Below are 16,091 nucleotides of genomic sequence, written 5' to 3'. Positions count from 1 at the left end.
TTTCTCTGATTTTTCAATGCAAATTAGAAGAAATATGGCAGAAGCTTATTAGTCTTAGTTTAATTTAAAGATCCAATATTTCATCAATCATATTGCCCTGCCACTGAGAACCATTGAGAGTGCAAGCAAACTGTTAAAACCCCACTGACAGAAAGAATTAAACATGGGAAAATTTAACCATCCAAAAATTCCATGGATTGCATGTGCTGCAGACATGACATAAAGAGATGGACCCCATGAAATCATACTTAAACTAATCAGATAATGTTGTGAAATCTGTCCTTTTCTGCTTTCTGGGAAGATCCAAGATAATGGGTTTTTATTACAAAAACCAAGTACTAAGTACTAAACGCTAGAGAGTCAGCTTTTCACATCTAGGCATTGATATCCATTTAACACAAAGATTCAAGAATGTTTTAGCCTTCAGCCTTTCTTGTACACCAAGTGACCGAATCAACCTAGCCAATTTAGTCACCTAGCCCAAATCAATCTAATTTAGTATGTCCACAAAAATAAAAAAGCTCCAACTGTCCACAATTGCAGCAATTGATCTTGGAAATCTGAACAAGGATATCCTTTTGCAAATGTGAATGTGATCCTTTAAAAAAGTGTTAATTTCCTTTAAGATTGAAATTGCTTGTTTTCCTTGCACAGCAAAAGGAAGACTAGTTTAGCTGTGCAGCGTTTCTGGGGTTTTTGCCCCCCCTTTATCATTTAAAAAAAAGAAAAAAGGAAGAGTAGTTTAACTAGAAGAAGTTTCTGTGATGTAGGTGTGAATGTTCCTTTTAGAAAAATCAAAAGGGACTGCAGACAAATCAAAAGGGTAAAGAAAGGTGGAAGATATATTATTATATAGTGGTTGTGCTCATCAAAAGCTTGACTCTTTGAGGTCATGAATGAAGAAGCTTGGTTTTAGTCATTGCTTATAATAGTGCTGTCTGTTCATCCAAATGACAACGCCTAAGTTGACTCTCTGACCCTCCTCTGTGCATATAGGCAGTTGAAGACTTATATAAGTCGTGGTAGTGGCAAGGGGGCTGCTCTTGGCAGCCACCCTAGGGTTGTGGATGGCAAGTGGTAGGGCCTATGTCTCTATCGTCAAATGCTGCTCAAAAGCTTTTCCGTCTCTTTAGCTTCTGCACTTTAGTGAGTTGTTGTGCCTTGTCGGTGGGTAAAGATTAAAGAAAACAAAAGTGTGGGTTTTGTGTTCTAAATATAGTAATTTAGAGTGGCTCCAGCGAAGGAGCCCAGCCCGAGGCAAGGGCAGAAAAAAAAAAAAAATTTCGCTCCAGCGTGCAGCCCAGGCCCGGGTTTGGTGTGGGACCCACCAACTCGGGCCAGCCCGAAGGCCAAACCAGCCCCAGGTCCAAAACGCGGGTGCTGACGTCAGCGCTGGCGTCACGCTGACGTCAGCTAGGGCTGTCAAAAAATTTTTACCGTTGGCGCGTGCAATGCACGCGCCAACGGTAAAAAAATTTTGAATCAGCGCGCGCTGACGTCAGCGCTGACGCCAGCGCCAACGGTAGGCTGCCACGTGTCGCGCTCAGTGCCTTCCGATCTGCTTCTCCTTTCTAATCCAACGGCTGAGGCTTTTTTGGGTGAAAAAAATATGAAAAAAAATTCAAAAAAATTCTAAAAAATTATGGTATTTTTTTCTATAAATACCTATCAATACCCTTCACTTTCAACACCAATACTCTTACATTTCATTATACTTCTACTAATATTCACTCTTTTTACACAACATTTTCCTCTTTTTCATCTAGCATTTTGATTTCATATTTTTATGGCTTCTTCTATCGAAACCGGAGGGGCTTGGAGCACAATGGAAGATGTTTCTTTGTGTGAGGCTTGGCTCCAAATTTGTCATTGTCCCGTGTCCGGCAATGAAATGAAATTTTTTCATATGTGGAAAAAAATTCATGCCGAATTTTGTGAAAAAATTCCGGGGTCTACTCGTACGGAGATGGCATTATCCAGTAGGTGGAAAATTCTCAATAAAGAGTTGGGAAAATGGAGAAATGCCCTAGCAAAAGCGATGGACAACTATAGAAGTGGGCAAAATCGTACTAACGAGGTAAGTATTTTATAATTTTTGTGTTATTAAGTTTAATCTCCTAATATATATATATTTTGTTAATATTGCTTACATTTTCAATATGTTGTATATATTTTGTTAATATTGCTTGCATTTTCAATATTTTGTTAATATTGCTTGCATTTTCAATATGTTGTATATATTTTGTTAATATTGCTTGCATTTTCAATATTTTGTTAATATTTCTTGCATTTTCAATATGTTGTATATATTTTGTTAATATTGCTTGCATTTTCAATATTTTGTTAATATTGCTTGCATTTTCAATATGTTGTTAATATTTCTTGCATTTTCAATATTTTGTTAATATTGCTTGTATTTTTAATATGTTGTTAATATTTCTTGCATATCCAATATATTTTAAATATTTATTGCATTTCCATTTTTTTGTTCAATAGATGATTCAAGCACAAATGTGGTTCGGTGCAACCGGGGGTGGCAAAAAAAGTTTCACCCATCATGAATGTTGGGAGGTGGTGAAATTTTGCAAACGCTTCGTAATTATTCCAACGGGTCCGGAGGTTGTGTTAAACGAGACGCCACTCCGTGATTCAATGACATCGGATTCACCTCTTGATTCTCCTATGAGTCAAGACTCACCCATCGAAAAGGAGCCGAGGCCCATTGGCCGAAAGGCCGCGAAGGCAAAGAAGAAGGGTAATTCAAGCAATCAAAATTCACAATTTTTGGAGGAAATTGCAAGGCAAAACGGCATAAGAATAGAAATGGAGCAAAAACGCCAAGAGCACGAGTTGGCCCTTGATGCTGAGTTTGCACGTGAAAGGGAGTATTTGCGCAAAAAAGATATGGACAAGACAGATCGGGAAACCATGGCGATGAATACAAGTCATATGTCCCCTGAAACAAAACAATTTTGGAAGCTAGAACGAAGGGATGTTATGAGAAGAAGACTTTTCCGGGATGATGGGCCTAGCAACACGGATTGGTTAAATGATGGAAACCATTAAATTAGTTAGCATATCTTTTATGTATTTGTATTTTAGTTGTTTTCTATTAAAGTTGTTATAATTCATGTATTTTATTTTATTAGTAATTCATAATGACTTGTATTACATTTCATTATTTAATAAACAAAGCATTCAATAAATTACCTTTTTATTCAACATATTCCATACTTCAAACAAAACATAATAAAATTAAAATTAAAAGTACAAACAAGGCACAATAATAAAAATAAAAGTACAAACAAGGCACAATAAAAATAAAAACACAACCAAACCATACTAAATAAAACATAAGCAAAGCATCTATTCTCCATTATTAATCTTCATTGCCTTTCACCGCCCATAGATGCTCCATCAAGTGAAATTGACGCATTTCATGAATATACGAAGATTGCATCTCCGTATATCGATCTATCATTCGGGTCATCAAATGACCATCCCTCACCAACGGTTCCGGCTCAAACGGTTCTCCATTTGGCCCCATGGGCCTTTCATAAATCCGTGTCAAAGCCGTGTTCATTGGATCCGGTTCGTAGACCTCTAAAGCATCATAATCGTACTCATCCTCCACAATCATATTATGGAGGATGATGCAAGTCATCATAATGCTTCTGAGGATCTCCTCATCAAACATGCGGGCCGCACCTCGAATAATCAACCACCTGGCTTGAAGGATGCCAAAACACCTTTCGACATCTTTCCTGTATCCCTCTTGATATGTAGCAAATAATTTTTGCTTCTGGGATCGGGGATTTGGAATGGTTTTGACAAAAGTCGTCCACCTCGGGTAGATTCCATCAGCTAGGTAGTATCCTGTCTGGTATACTGTATTGTTGACTTCATAGGTGACATTGGGGCCCTGACCTCTCAATACATCGTTGAAGACGGGGGATTGACCCAGCACGTTGAGGTCATTTTGTGATCCTGCAACTCCGAAGAAGGCATGCCAAACCCATGTGTCGAAACCAGCAACCGCTTCAAGGATGATACTTTTTTGGCCTTTTCGATTTCCATAATCACCTTGCCAGGCAGTTGGGCAATTCTTCCATTGCCAATGCATGCAGTCGATGCTACCAATCATTCCAGGGAATCCTCGAGCTTCGGCTTTTTGCAGAAGCCTTTGGAGGTCCCTGGGAGTAGGTCTACGCAGGTAGTCCCTAGTGTACAGAGTTTCAACAGCTTGACAAAATCTTACCAAAGCCTCCAACGTAGTGGACTTCCCCATCCGGGCAATCTCATCCACCTGATCAGCAGATGCTCCATACGCCAACATTCGTATAACAGCTGTAAGCTTTTGCTCCGGAAGAAGCCCCAAAACCCCAGCAGCATCACACTTTTGAACAAAGTATGCATCATAATTGCAAATATCATGCATGACTTTATTGAACAAATGAGGTTGCATTCTAAATCGCCTTCGAAAATCAACATCAGAGTACAAAGAAGTTGGGATAAAATAATCTTCCAAAAGATTCTTACCCCTAGAATGCCTATGTCTTTCCACATTCCGGCGGCGGCCGGCTTGTGAACTATGGCGGCGACCTTGGTTCTCTTCTTCTTCCAAAGCCACTGTTATGAGAACTTGCTCATCGACTTGTCTCTGCAACTCATTGACTTCATCTGCTCTACGGTTTCTCTCTCTTCTTTCTCTCTCTTGTCTCTCCAAGCATCTCCTAAATTCTTCCATTCAGAATGAATGAAGTATGAATTATAAACTCTCAGAAATGAAAATATAGAAAGATGTGGTGTGAGAGGTATGAGCTGAGACTCTGGTTTTATAGAAAAATTTGGCAAGATAGACATGCCATGTGGCTTGATTTTATTGGATGAAAATCATATCTGAAATTTGAAATTCATCCGAAATTTGAACCCTAATTTGTATGAAATTCAAAATTTGAAATTCATCCGAAATTTGAACCCAAATTTATCTGAAATTTGAACCCAAATTTATCTGAAATTTGAATTTTGAAATTCATTCAAAATTTGAACCCAAAAATTTATCTGAAATTTGAACTTTGAAATTAATCCGAAATTTGAATCCAAATATCTTATCCGAAAATTTTATCTGATTATGAATAGTCTTGACACGTAGGAATCCGAAAATCTTATCTGAAAATATTACCCAAATTAATTATTTTCATTAAAAAATAGGAGGAAAAAACAAAAAAGTGAATAGTAATTGCCATGGCTAAGGGCAACGGGTGGAGAAACGATTTACTATTTGCAAGGGCAACCACTATTCACGTGAATAGTGCTTGCCCTAGCTCCACCCTTGCCATGGCTAAGGGCAAATGGGTGGAGTTGCTCTTAGGGTTAATCGTTTTATTAGTCCCTGAACTTAGACTCGATTTACATTTGAGTATTTCAATTTCCAAAATGGTTCCCGTGGTCCTTTAACTTCAGTTTCGTTAAGACAAATGGTCCTACCGTCAATTTTGGTAACTTTTTCTGTTAAATGCAGGGGCAAAATGGTATTTTTATATTAAAATCAAAAAAATAAATAAAAAATCATATCTAAAATAACAATAAAATCAAATCAAATAAAAAACCAAAAAAAAAAAAAAAAAGTTCGGGGGGAGTAGAAATCGGGATAAAGGGGGAGAGAGAGAGTTTAATTTTAATTTTTTATTCATATTTTAATCAATTTTGATGCAAAAATATCATTTTGCCCCTGTATGTAACAGAAAAGTTAACAAAATTGAACGAAACTGAAGTTAAAGGACCACGAGAACTATTTTCGAAATTGAGGGACTCAAATGCAAATCGGGTTTAAATTTAGGGACTAATAAAATGATTAACCATAGTAATTTATTAGCAATGGAGAACTAGAGAAGAATTTGTAAGATTCAAGAGGAATGTGGAAGGAATTTAGTGTGAAGTTCACTTGGATTAGGTTATGATTTAGTGCAACTAGGCACAAATTTTGATGATATGGAATTTTCCCAAGTTTGAATTCAATTTTCTAGTTAAATAAGGGTGCTGTTATTTCCACCCCTCTGTTATTTTTTCCCACCCACCTTATCTTCCAAAAATTTAAAAACAAATATACCCCTTTATAAACTAATTTCAAAGGACTTAAAAGAAAAAACCCTTAATTCACGAATATTAACATTGCCGCCAGGTTACGTTAAAAACTCTGTTTGTTTGTTAATGTGACACATATGTAGAGTCCATGGATCCAATAATATAATGCCACATGTCTTGAAAATACAATGTTTTAAAAATTAAAAATGTAAAAACCAAAAGAAAAGTCTCCCTTTGTCTCTGCGTTCTCTATCCCTCTCTCCATCTAATATCAACCCAGCCCCAGCCTCGTCCTCGATCCTACCCCCTCCCGTGACCCACCCGCCGCAACACACCAGCGCACTGACCCCCTTCTCTCTCTATTCCAATATCACCTCATGAACCATAAAGTTCCCAAACTCATCACATATACAGTATTAAAGGGCAATAACCTAAGAAAGAAAAAAGTGAAGAAGACAAGAAAAACAAATGGGTCTAAAAGAAATGCATCCAAACCTTAAATAAGAATGCAATTACACAAAGTGGAACACAAGTGCCAGGCCCGTTGCATAGAATCTGCAATTCAAAAATAGGTGCCCATGAATGATTTGGTTTCAAAATTGGGAAAGGGTTTAGGTGGTTGTCGGGCGGGTGTGCTGGCTATGGGGAGGAGCCACCGTGAGATTGGGGAAGAGCCTCGCTAATTTGCATGAATTAATAAATGGTATTTTAGGAATAATAATGGGTAGAAAGATAGAATTGTGCTTTTTAAAAGGGAAAATAAGACGAGTGAAGAAATAGAACAGTGAGTGGAAGTGGGTGAAAATAATAGCATTCTTAATTGAATTTAAATTTTTTAATCTGGAGATTCAAGCTTATGCAGATTCAGATATGAAATTTTCTTGGAATCAATTGATAATCATTGCAAAATCAACTTTACCAACCCCACAAACTTGTGTGACCTTGGAGTACTTTTTTATATATAAATAATCTAATCTAATATAATCAAAGATTTTTTTTTGGGAGATTCACTATTATAGTCAATATAAGAGCCTAAATTATAAAAAAAACATATATAAAATAGATTTTAGAAACACACCCAAAACTCATTTACAACATAACAAAAAGGTTTTTAACTTCTTTTAAATTACAAAACTGTCATTGATTTTTTTAAACAAACTCAACCTAAAAACCTCATAAAAAAACCCAAAACACTCAATAGGGCATCAAAGTAATTTAATAATCAAAATTAAATTCAATAGGGTTAGTTGTCATTTTTTAGGTTTTTTTTTTAAGTTTGTTTATAGAAATTAAATAATGTAGGGTTTATTTATAGTTTTAGTGCTAAGAATGAGTATATGACTAAATATCTTCTTTTTTTTTTCTCTCTCTTCTTGTTTTTTGGTTGTTGAGGAATTAAAGCTTAAAACTTTTTCTTTTAAGTTTCTTGAGCTGAAATTAAAGCTTAAAGCTTCAGGATGTATTGTTTCCCGGGTAGTTTAGAGAAATTTTAAAAAAAAAAAAACTGGGAATTCACCTTCCTTGATCCTTGTGTTGGACTTCCAAATCGTTTTACGATGCTTTTGTTTTCTTGGTCCTGATTACTGAAAGTTATCAGATTTCTTTATCGGCCTAACAAACCAGTTTCTAGTCAAAGCTGGCTGTGTATTTTTTTCCTTTTTTTTTTTTTTTTTTTGTGATTTTTTTTTTCTTCCTGATTTATTCTTAACGAGTCGTGTTAGGTCATTCGCAAATTATAACGGATCATGTTTAGGTCTAACAATTTTCACCCATTTAAGTTAATAGGTCATACCATATCAACCCATTAAGTTAACAGGTAACACAAACATGACCCGAAACCTATTAACACGAACATTTGCCAGGTCTAGCCTCGAGGTGTGGTGGGATGTCCTTATTAATTATTTCCAGTACTTTTCGATAAACGATTCATTTACAAGTTTTTGGCCAGATGGCTATCCAATATTTCAAAATAAATTTCCAAACAGAAAAGAGTCTGGAATTTGACTACCATCCATGCTTATGAATGTATTCTGCAACTGCAAGGGTTGTCATATCAAAAGGACAATTCAAAGCTGATAATCCTTTAGGCAACTCAAGAATCATCAGGAACTGCTAAATATGGGAAATATTGACAGAAAAACTGTAAATATAAATCTGTCTGGTCAACAACTCAATTATAGCCCACATGATAAAAACTATAGAAGAACTCAATATCACAACAAAAGGGATGAATATATTGATTTCATCCCACTTTATTTTGTAATATTTCTGTGGCACCATTATTATACAAAACCATAAACATCGGTATTCCTTACCAGGGATTTTACAGATAAAAATGAAGTCTTGTAAATTTGTAATAGATAACGGAAGCGAAATTCAGCCCATCTTGCTTTGTAGCTGCAAACCAGCATTTCCACCAGCACAGCACATGCATCTTCCCTCCCAAAGAGGAACCCTTGTGGATGTTAAACGGATCAAGCTATAAAGAATGAATCATCAAAATTCCTAAGAGAGTTCCTCCTTGTTGAACTTGTTCCAAGCTTCCTGTTTCAGTATAACCATATCAAACATGAAAACAAGCACAACTTAAACGAATAGCAGTCGTTCTAGGGTAAAAGAAAAGATCTAAATCCATTTCCAGCGACAATGAATTATGTCAGACAGATCATGCAACATAAATTGAGGGTATGAACATATATTTAATATTAACATAGAAATGAATAATTTTATTAGAAATCTTCTAGATTGAACTGCCATCACTTTCACGGTACAGTCACACAACTCAAAAGTACAGCAAACCTGCTGAACCTGATGAGCAGAGAATGTGGCCTAAGAAAGAGTGAGTGAAAACATAACAAAAAAAAGAAAGATATCTTCCTACATTTAAGAAAATCAGGAAGCCCCTAAAAGACTATCCAATCATCAAAATATTACTTAGACAAAAAAGTGAAATAACCAGCACTTCATAAAGTGTTGAAATAAATACTTAGGTTCTGTTAGGAATTTGATACATTGATAGAGGTACCTTAAGGATATCAAAAACCTTCTCCGCAGTATATTTTTGTTCAAGACTAGCACCTTTCTGTTGAACCTTATCAGGATGGATACACAATGTGGCCTTCCTATAAACCTTTTTAACTGAGCCAGATGTAATCAAATCTGTCAGTGAAACTGGCTCCCATCCAGATTCAGGCCAAAGCACCTGTTCATCATTCCAGAAATGAAGAAGTTAGTTGCTATTGAAAAGGTTTTATGATATCTGTGATGATGCAAGAAAAGGCCCAAATTCTCAACAATTTAGGAATCAAAGGTCAAACGTCATTTTACTAGATGACAATTTTCATTTTTCTCTAAAATATCATGGTATAGGTAATTTTAACATACTGCAACAAAGAACGAAGTTAAATAGATGTGTTGTTCAAGACAAAAATTATGCAAATTCTATTAAGCTTGAAATTCCAAGTCAGCAGGAAGTAACTTACATCGACTTTTAAAGTAAGATGCTAAAGACAAGGAAGATGGGAAGATAAACGAGAGCAGACCATTTCTTGTGCACTAAAACACTACAATTATGCAAAATCTCAAAAGCATACTAAATGTAGAATAACATACACTTTGCAATGATGACAACAGTGCACGCATATTGCCTTCTTTCCCATAAGACCAGCTCTTTATTTTGATATTGAGAGTCTCAGCAATTCTCTGCAAAGTAAAATTAAAAATAAACTAAGCCAATAAATATAAGAAGCTGTGATGATGTATGGAGACAAATAAATTACAAAACGATATACAAACATGAAATAAAAGCTACCCCTAGACCCTAACACAAAAATATATAATTTAAAACACATTTTAAGATTGAAGATATACCATCAGCCAATTTGTAAAGAATCCCTATGCACAAAATCCCGAAATATGTATCAAAATGCCAATGATGGACTCAAAACTACTTACACGCTTCTCCTCTTGCTCCTGCTGAGTCTTACGATCGCGTTGGTTCATATCAGCCACTGCTTGTAACTAATGATGACAAGCAAAACAGTCAAATTGTGCCAGAGGGATACAAATAGAAAATTAAGCCTGAATTAACTATAAATCAGAAACATTTTCTATAAACTATAGATCTTAGCATCAAGATGATGTAGGTGAACCTCAACAGAATAAAGAGCAGTTAATTTTAACTACTTGTCAACTAGCCCATGGCTGCATAACATTATGCTCACAGTGCAGGTAATAAAATGGTGAAAAGGGGTCAACATTGGACTGCTTGTTGGAGAAAAAAGAAAGAAGGAAGGAAAGAATTCGTTGAATTTAGTGATGACTCTAAATTCTAAGGTATTGTAGATTTTTAAAATAGATAAAAGGCTTTTACCATTCACTTTTGTTTATTGTGTCCTTTTCAATAGTAACTCGTCTCTATCTGCTTCCCTACTTTGTCTAGTTTTCTTTATATTGACCTTCCCTTTGCACTCACCAAAACAAAAACAGAGACAAAGCAAAGCATTAAAAGAAAAGCAAAGTGATAAGAGGGAGAAACACAGACCGCACGCTCATGTGCTCTTTGGTGACGTCCCAATCTGGCTCTGCGTCTTTCTTCACTTTCACCTTCAACTTCTTCAAATTCTACAAAACCAGGGGAAGCTGATGCAAACAAGAACATAGAAATCAGCAACAAGAAAGGTTTTCCCCAAAAGCTTATATACAGTCTCTACAGATGAAGTTGAACTTTAACAATTAATTACCTCCATTCATTGAAAAAAGGTCATCAAAAATCCCAGTCGCGGACGAAGACTTCTTCATGCTACTTGAGGTTCCAGATGTCCCTTGGGGTCTAGGCCCTCCTCTGTTGTTTGTCGGTGCATCAAATACTGGGTCCTGAAAATTGCATCAGTAAGCAACTACATAATCCACTGGTGCTGAAAACACCATATTTACTAAATTTATGCTTCTCACCAAAGTTGCAGGTGCAGCCCATGACCGTGGTACACTGTTTGATCGAAAACCCATTAGATCATCTTCACTAGATCTACCACATCTAGTGGCTGAGGTTTCTACATCTTCATGAACATTTGTGCGTCCAGTTGCATTGTTTCGTACCGTACCTTTGGCAAATTCCTCAAGTTCGTCTATAGAAGACACACCAGAGCTCCTTTCTGCAATCAGTTAAGGTAGTAATGAGGGGGAAAAATATTCATCGAATTTGCTTTTTAATTTGAGGAAGCAGAAAAACCTTTATCTCCCTTTGAAACTTGGGCTGACTTCGGAGAGGATTTCAATTTTGTGGAACTATTTGATGAAACACCAAGTTTTGCTCCTCCAGAATTGCTGAACTTACTGATTTTTTCCAGTTCTGAAAAAATATCTGAGGAATCATATGCGGGTGTTGAAGTTGAAGTTGAAACTGATTCTAACACCACAAAGGGGTCGTCCAATGATGAACTGAAGTTTGATTTAGTTGAATGAACGGTCGATTGCTGACAATGATTCTCCTGTGCGTATGTTCTGAACAAAAGATATTAAAATGAGAACATCCGTGTCACTCAGGTTACTTGCAAATAAAGATATTAGTAACTACATTATCGCATCCATAAACAAAAAGTGTCATAAAAGATGCTCCGATCAAGAAAGTCGACATAATCATGTCTGTGACAGCAAACTGAGGTAACTTATACATTTGAACAAGTAACATTTCCATTGTTATTCCAAAAGTAGTAATAAAAACAATTTCACAACTGTAAATGCAGTAAGCTGACACAGCTATGAGACTCAAGTGATGCATTTTACATGGACAGTTAGTCAGGAAACTCAAATGCAATGATTAATTGGAAATTTAATTAAATCAATTCTATAAATGACTAACTACCATTTACCAGAGCAATTTGCATTAGACTAACATAAGAAGAAAAACCTAATTAACCCATCATTTATTTGCTCAAACCATACATACCCATTATTTGAAGGAGCGCTTCCACCAAACCCAGGTATCAAATCATCAAAATCACCTCCACTCTTCCCCACCTTTGCAGACCTATTAACATTTTTATCATTCTTCACGTTCAAAGTTTGCAGTTTTTGTCGTACTCCGCTAAGATCACCTAGCAGATCATCAACTGTAGCACTCTGCTTCGGAGCCGAAGCAAATGACCCAAAAATATCATCCCCCTTCGCATTAGTCTTACCAGAGCCCGGGCTCTTCAAGCCAGGCATTCCACCAAACACGTCATAGGCATCCTTATATCCATTAAACGACGACGATTTTGCATTAGAACCTGAAATTATCGAATCAAAATTGAAAGAAGAACCTTCTGATTGCTTTGTGGGCTTAACGGGTCCGCCGAAGATGTCATCATAATCGTCCAGACCTCCAAAACTGCGCGTTTTGTTGTTAGAGCCCGACTGGAAGAGCCCGTCCTGAGCGTCAAAAAAAGACGCGTAATCGGAATTGGAATTGGCCGGAGGAGATCTGGAAGAGTACGACGACGTTTTGGGGTTCGAATTCGAATCGGCCACGAAGTTCCAGGCCTGGGTGTCGTTGGCGCTCGTGGGTCGTTTGGATGCGGCCATTGGAGCCGATTTGCCTTGGGGCTTCAACCCATATTGCTCGGTTAAGACACCAAACTCGTCCATATCAGAATTTTAGAGAAATGTGTCACAATTGAGCTTAAAAAATATCGAAATTTTGACAAAAAGAAAAAATGGGTTTGATTGAGCTATGCACAAAGGAATTTGTGCAATACAGAAATCTAAAATCTGGGTTTATCTAATTGGTCTATGATCTACACAGTGTAATTGGGGAACAAACAAAAAAGTTCAAAATTAAGAACAGGGATGTGGAAATGGGGACAATTGGGGAACTTTTTAATTGGACAATCTGATCAGGGAGAGAGAGAGAGTGAGTGAGAGAGAATTGGGTTTCAGATGGTGAGGACTGTAGAGAAAGAAAAGAGGGGCTTGGATAGTTTTCCGGGGATTTGTATGAAGATTCCGGCTTTTCTTCTTTCTATCTCTGTCGCTGGACTCCTCTCGCTCTCTCTTAAAAATTTTAAGTGGCGGACCACGACATTTGCCACGAAGCTTCACAAAGCCTCCATTTTTCAATTTTGATTTATATATATTTTTTCATTTAAATGTGTTTTTACAAACAAAAAACTTGGTTTTGTTGTTCTCTTTCTTCTGTTGCAAATTGGTACAGTGCATCAAAGTAAAAAATCGAAATCAAGCTACAGGACTGAAAGTCTAATTTAGCTTTTTCTTTTTCTTTTTTCTTTGTCGGATGCTTTTTTCTGTATCGACTTTTTTCTTTTGGTTTTTTGTTCTTTATCCAAATTATATAAAATAACAATTAAGATATATATATATATAGAGCTTTAATTGAGGGAACTCTCAACTTATTTGAGGGATACCTTTTGTAGGGCCTACTCCAAATTGTATTTTATTAATCCAAACCGTCCATTTTGTAGATACTCATTCAAAGATCATCTTTACAAAAAATCACTTGAATCCGATATCATTTGACTATTCAATTGAGTTATTGAAATTTTAGTACTTTTTTGAAGCACCGTGTTCATTGATTTTGTAAGACACAATTGAATGTCGAAACGGTTTCTGATTTATCTAATTTTTTGTAAAGATGATCTATGAATGAAGATCTAAAAAATAGATTATTTGAATCATTGAAAAAAAAAATTATAGAGTACCCTAAAGACTATTCCTCAAATAAAATTATTTAAGAAATCCTTTAATAGAAGGGGACTATAGGATCCGGATCCACTGCTTTGATTTTCTCGGCTATGATCTGCTTTACTTTTGTTCTTTACATGCTACCTCATTAAATTTTAATATAAGGGACTTAAGAGTTGACACATCATCTTAAAAATAAAAAACTGATTTACTCCTAATTAAAAAAGAAAAAAAATTTCCTAATCCAACTAACGGGAAAGTTAGCGTTCCTAGTCTTCTTTACTCTTCTCCTTCTTCCTGCATCACGTTCTGTCTTTCTTCTTTTATTTTTTCCTCCTCTTTCCCCAAAAATCTTTACCTCTCACTGAGATTTCTTTTCCCCAAAACCTCTGTAATCATAATCCCTCTTCTCTTTCCCATATCAAAAGAAAAAAATTATTCCATATTCATTGTTTGATGATGGTGGTTGCAGACATAGGAAGAAAGAAAAAAAAAGTGATGATCAGAAGCATAAGAATACGAAAGTGGTAGATGAATTTGTTTATAAATTAATCAAAAGCAAAATTGAAACTTCCCTATCAAATGAACCAACAAAAAAAAAACTTCCCTTCCCATATCCATTGTTTGATGAGGGTGGTTGCAGAAATCAGAAGCAAAAGAGAACGTGATGCAGGAAGAAGAACCAAAAAAAAAAAAGGACTCAGATGATTCTTATTATGTTCACACTTTTCTTGGTAATAATGTTTTTGCGTTCTAAGATTGGACACAGAAAAGAATGATGAGCGATAAGATTTGGGGTTGAGGGGAGACGTGCAGAGAAGGAAGAAGAAGAGAAAAAAAAAACTGCTACAGCCGTTAAGTTTAGGCCTTAGTCAAGTTAGGGTTTTTTCATTTTTAATTAAGAGTAAATTGGAATTTTATTTTAAAGAAGATGTGTCTAATTTAAGTCTCTTAGATTAAATTTTAATGAGGTAGCATGTGAATAATAAAAATAAAACACATCATAGCAGAAAAATCGAAGCCAAAACTCCGAATCCCTATATAATATCATAGCAGAAAAATTTTCATCAGATGTTTGCTTTCATAATCTTGGATTTTAACTGCTGAGAGTCCTTGAGCAAGCTGCTGCATGATATTGCATATTGAAGGTTTGTTCTCTTTTTTTATACCGGTAATAATTTATTCTAAAATAATCTAATTTACAGAGAGTGGGACTTAAATTTGAGTGCGAGATGATTGACTCTTTGTCATGACCAACTGACTTAACTCACATTTGAAAATTAAAACTTTTTTTGAAGAAGGTAATTAAATATTGCATCTAAGCAAAACTAGCACATTTTGATCATATTCATAAACCAAGAAATATGTTGGACATTGATATGTAACTTCCACAAAGTCAAACTGATCACAGCTTAATTTAATTTTTAAATGTAGAAAGTAGGTAACACATTCTCATGAAAATTCATAAATAAAATAGTGTGAACTGGTGTGAAGACGTTGCTTCATTCATCATGCATCTAAAGCATGCACGTTTTTTATATGCAAGTTCTAGATAGAATTCTGTTAAAACTTCATTCTCTTCTGTTTGTGTTTAATATTCTCGTAATCCGATGTATTAGAGCAATTCTAGCGGTAGAGTTTGTCCCGAGTAAAAGGTGGCCTTAGTCCAGTTTGCAGCTTCCAGCGGGCTTCTACAGCCGGGCAAATGGACGGGACCATCAACTCGGGCGAGCCCAAAGGTAAAACGAGTTCAAGCTCGTGCCCAGGAGCAGTTGACGTTAGCAACAAAATTTTTAAAAAAATTTCTAAAAAAATTCAGAACTTTTTTTTTATAATAAATACTTAGTCATATTCTTCACTTCTCACACCAAAACTCTATACAAATTTTTATCCTCATATCTCATGTGAATAATATTTACTCTTGAGTTGCTATGACAATAAGTGAAAAACACAACAAGCCTTTTGCAATAGCTGATACTATTTACGTAAATAGTAACAACTCTTATCTTGCCCTTGTTTTTTGCCATTACAAATGAATGAAAATGCTCTTATATAAGCTCTCAATTTAAAGCAGGATTGAAATCGGTTTTTTAACAACATAAAATATCATACTATCTAGTCTCGTTTTACTGTTGTGCATATAAAAAACACGTGTACTAGCTGCATATATATATTTTTTCACACATATACAAGCAATTTTGTGAGGACACGACTCCAATGGTTTAGCCGAAAGCAAAAGCTCAAACAAAAAACGCGCACTTTGACCATCCGCCAGCCAATGTTGATAGTTCACTGTTCAAACCCCAAAACTCTTTAATTACAGATCC

General features: G+C 35.8%; 1 protein-coding gene across 2 annotated transcripts; it reads right to left on the bottom strand.

Moving 5' to 3' along the window:
* LOC18792899 (auxilin-related protein 1) lies at positions 8,192-13,185 on the bottom strand. Of its 2 annotated transcripts, none has more exons than XM_020554013.1 (9): positions 12,032-13,185; positions 11,315-11,586; positions 11,038-11,237; positions 10,827-10,959; positions 10,628-10,725; positions 10,039-10,104; positions 9,697-9,786; positions 9,110-9,286; positions 8,192-8,628 (listed from the first exon to the last, which is right to left on the bottom strand). In XM_020554013.1, the coding sequence occupies exons 1-9, from the start codon at positions 12,709-12,711 to the stop codon at positions 8,590-8,592; spliced, it is 1,755 nt and encodes a 584-aa protein (XP_020409602.1). In that variant the 5' UTR covers positions 12,712-13,185; the 3' UTR covers positions 8,192-8,589. The 2 variants fall into 2 exon arrangements, with proteins under 2 accessions (XP_020409602.1, XP_020409603.1); XM_020554014.1 differs by having other exon boundaries at positions 11,420-11,586; positions 12,032-13,173.

This window comes from Prunus persica, chromosome G1 (genome assembly GCF_000346465.2).
Source record: "Prunus persica cultivar Lovell chromosome G1, Prunus_persica_NCBIv2, whole genome shotgun sequence".
NCBI classification, from domain to species: domain Eukaryota; kingdom Viridiplantae; phylum Streptophyta; class Magnoliopsida; order Rosales; family Rosaceae; genus Prunus; species Prunus persica.
This window is presented reverse-complemented; position numbering and strand designations above follow the sequence as displayed.

Coding starts and splice junctions, on each gene's coding strand:
- LOC18792899 (XM_020554013.1), bottom strand. CDS start 12,711: ATGGACGAGTTTGGTGTCTTAACCGAGCAATATGGGTTGAAGCCCCAA. Junction 9,787..10,038: donor AGGAGCAAGAGGAGAAGCGT/GTAAGTAGTTTT, acceptor TTTACTTTGCAG/AGAATTGCTGAGACTCTCAA. Junction 8,629..9,109: donor AGGTTTTTGATATCCTTAAG/GTACCTCTATCA, acceptor ATACTGAAACAG/GAAGCTTGGAACAAGTTCAA.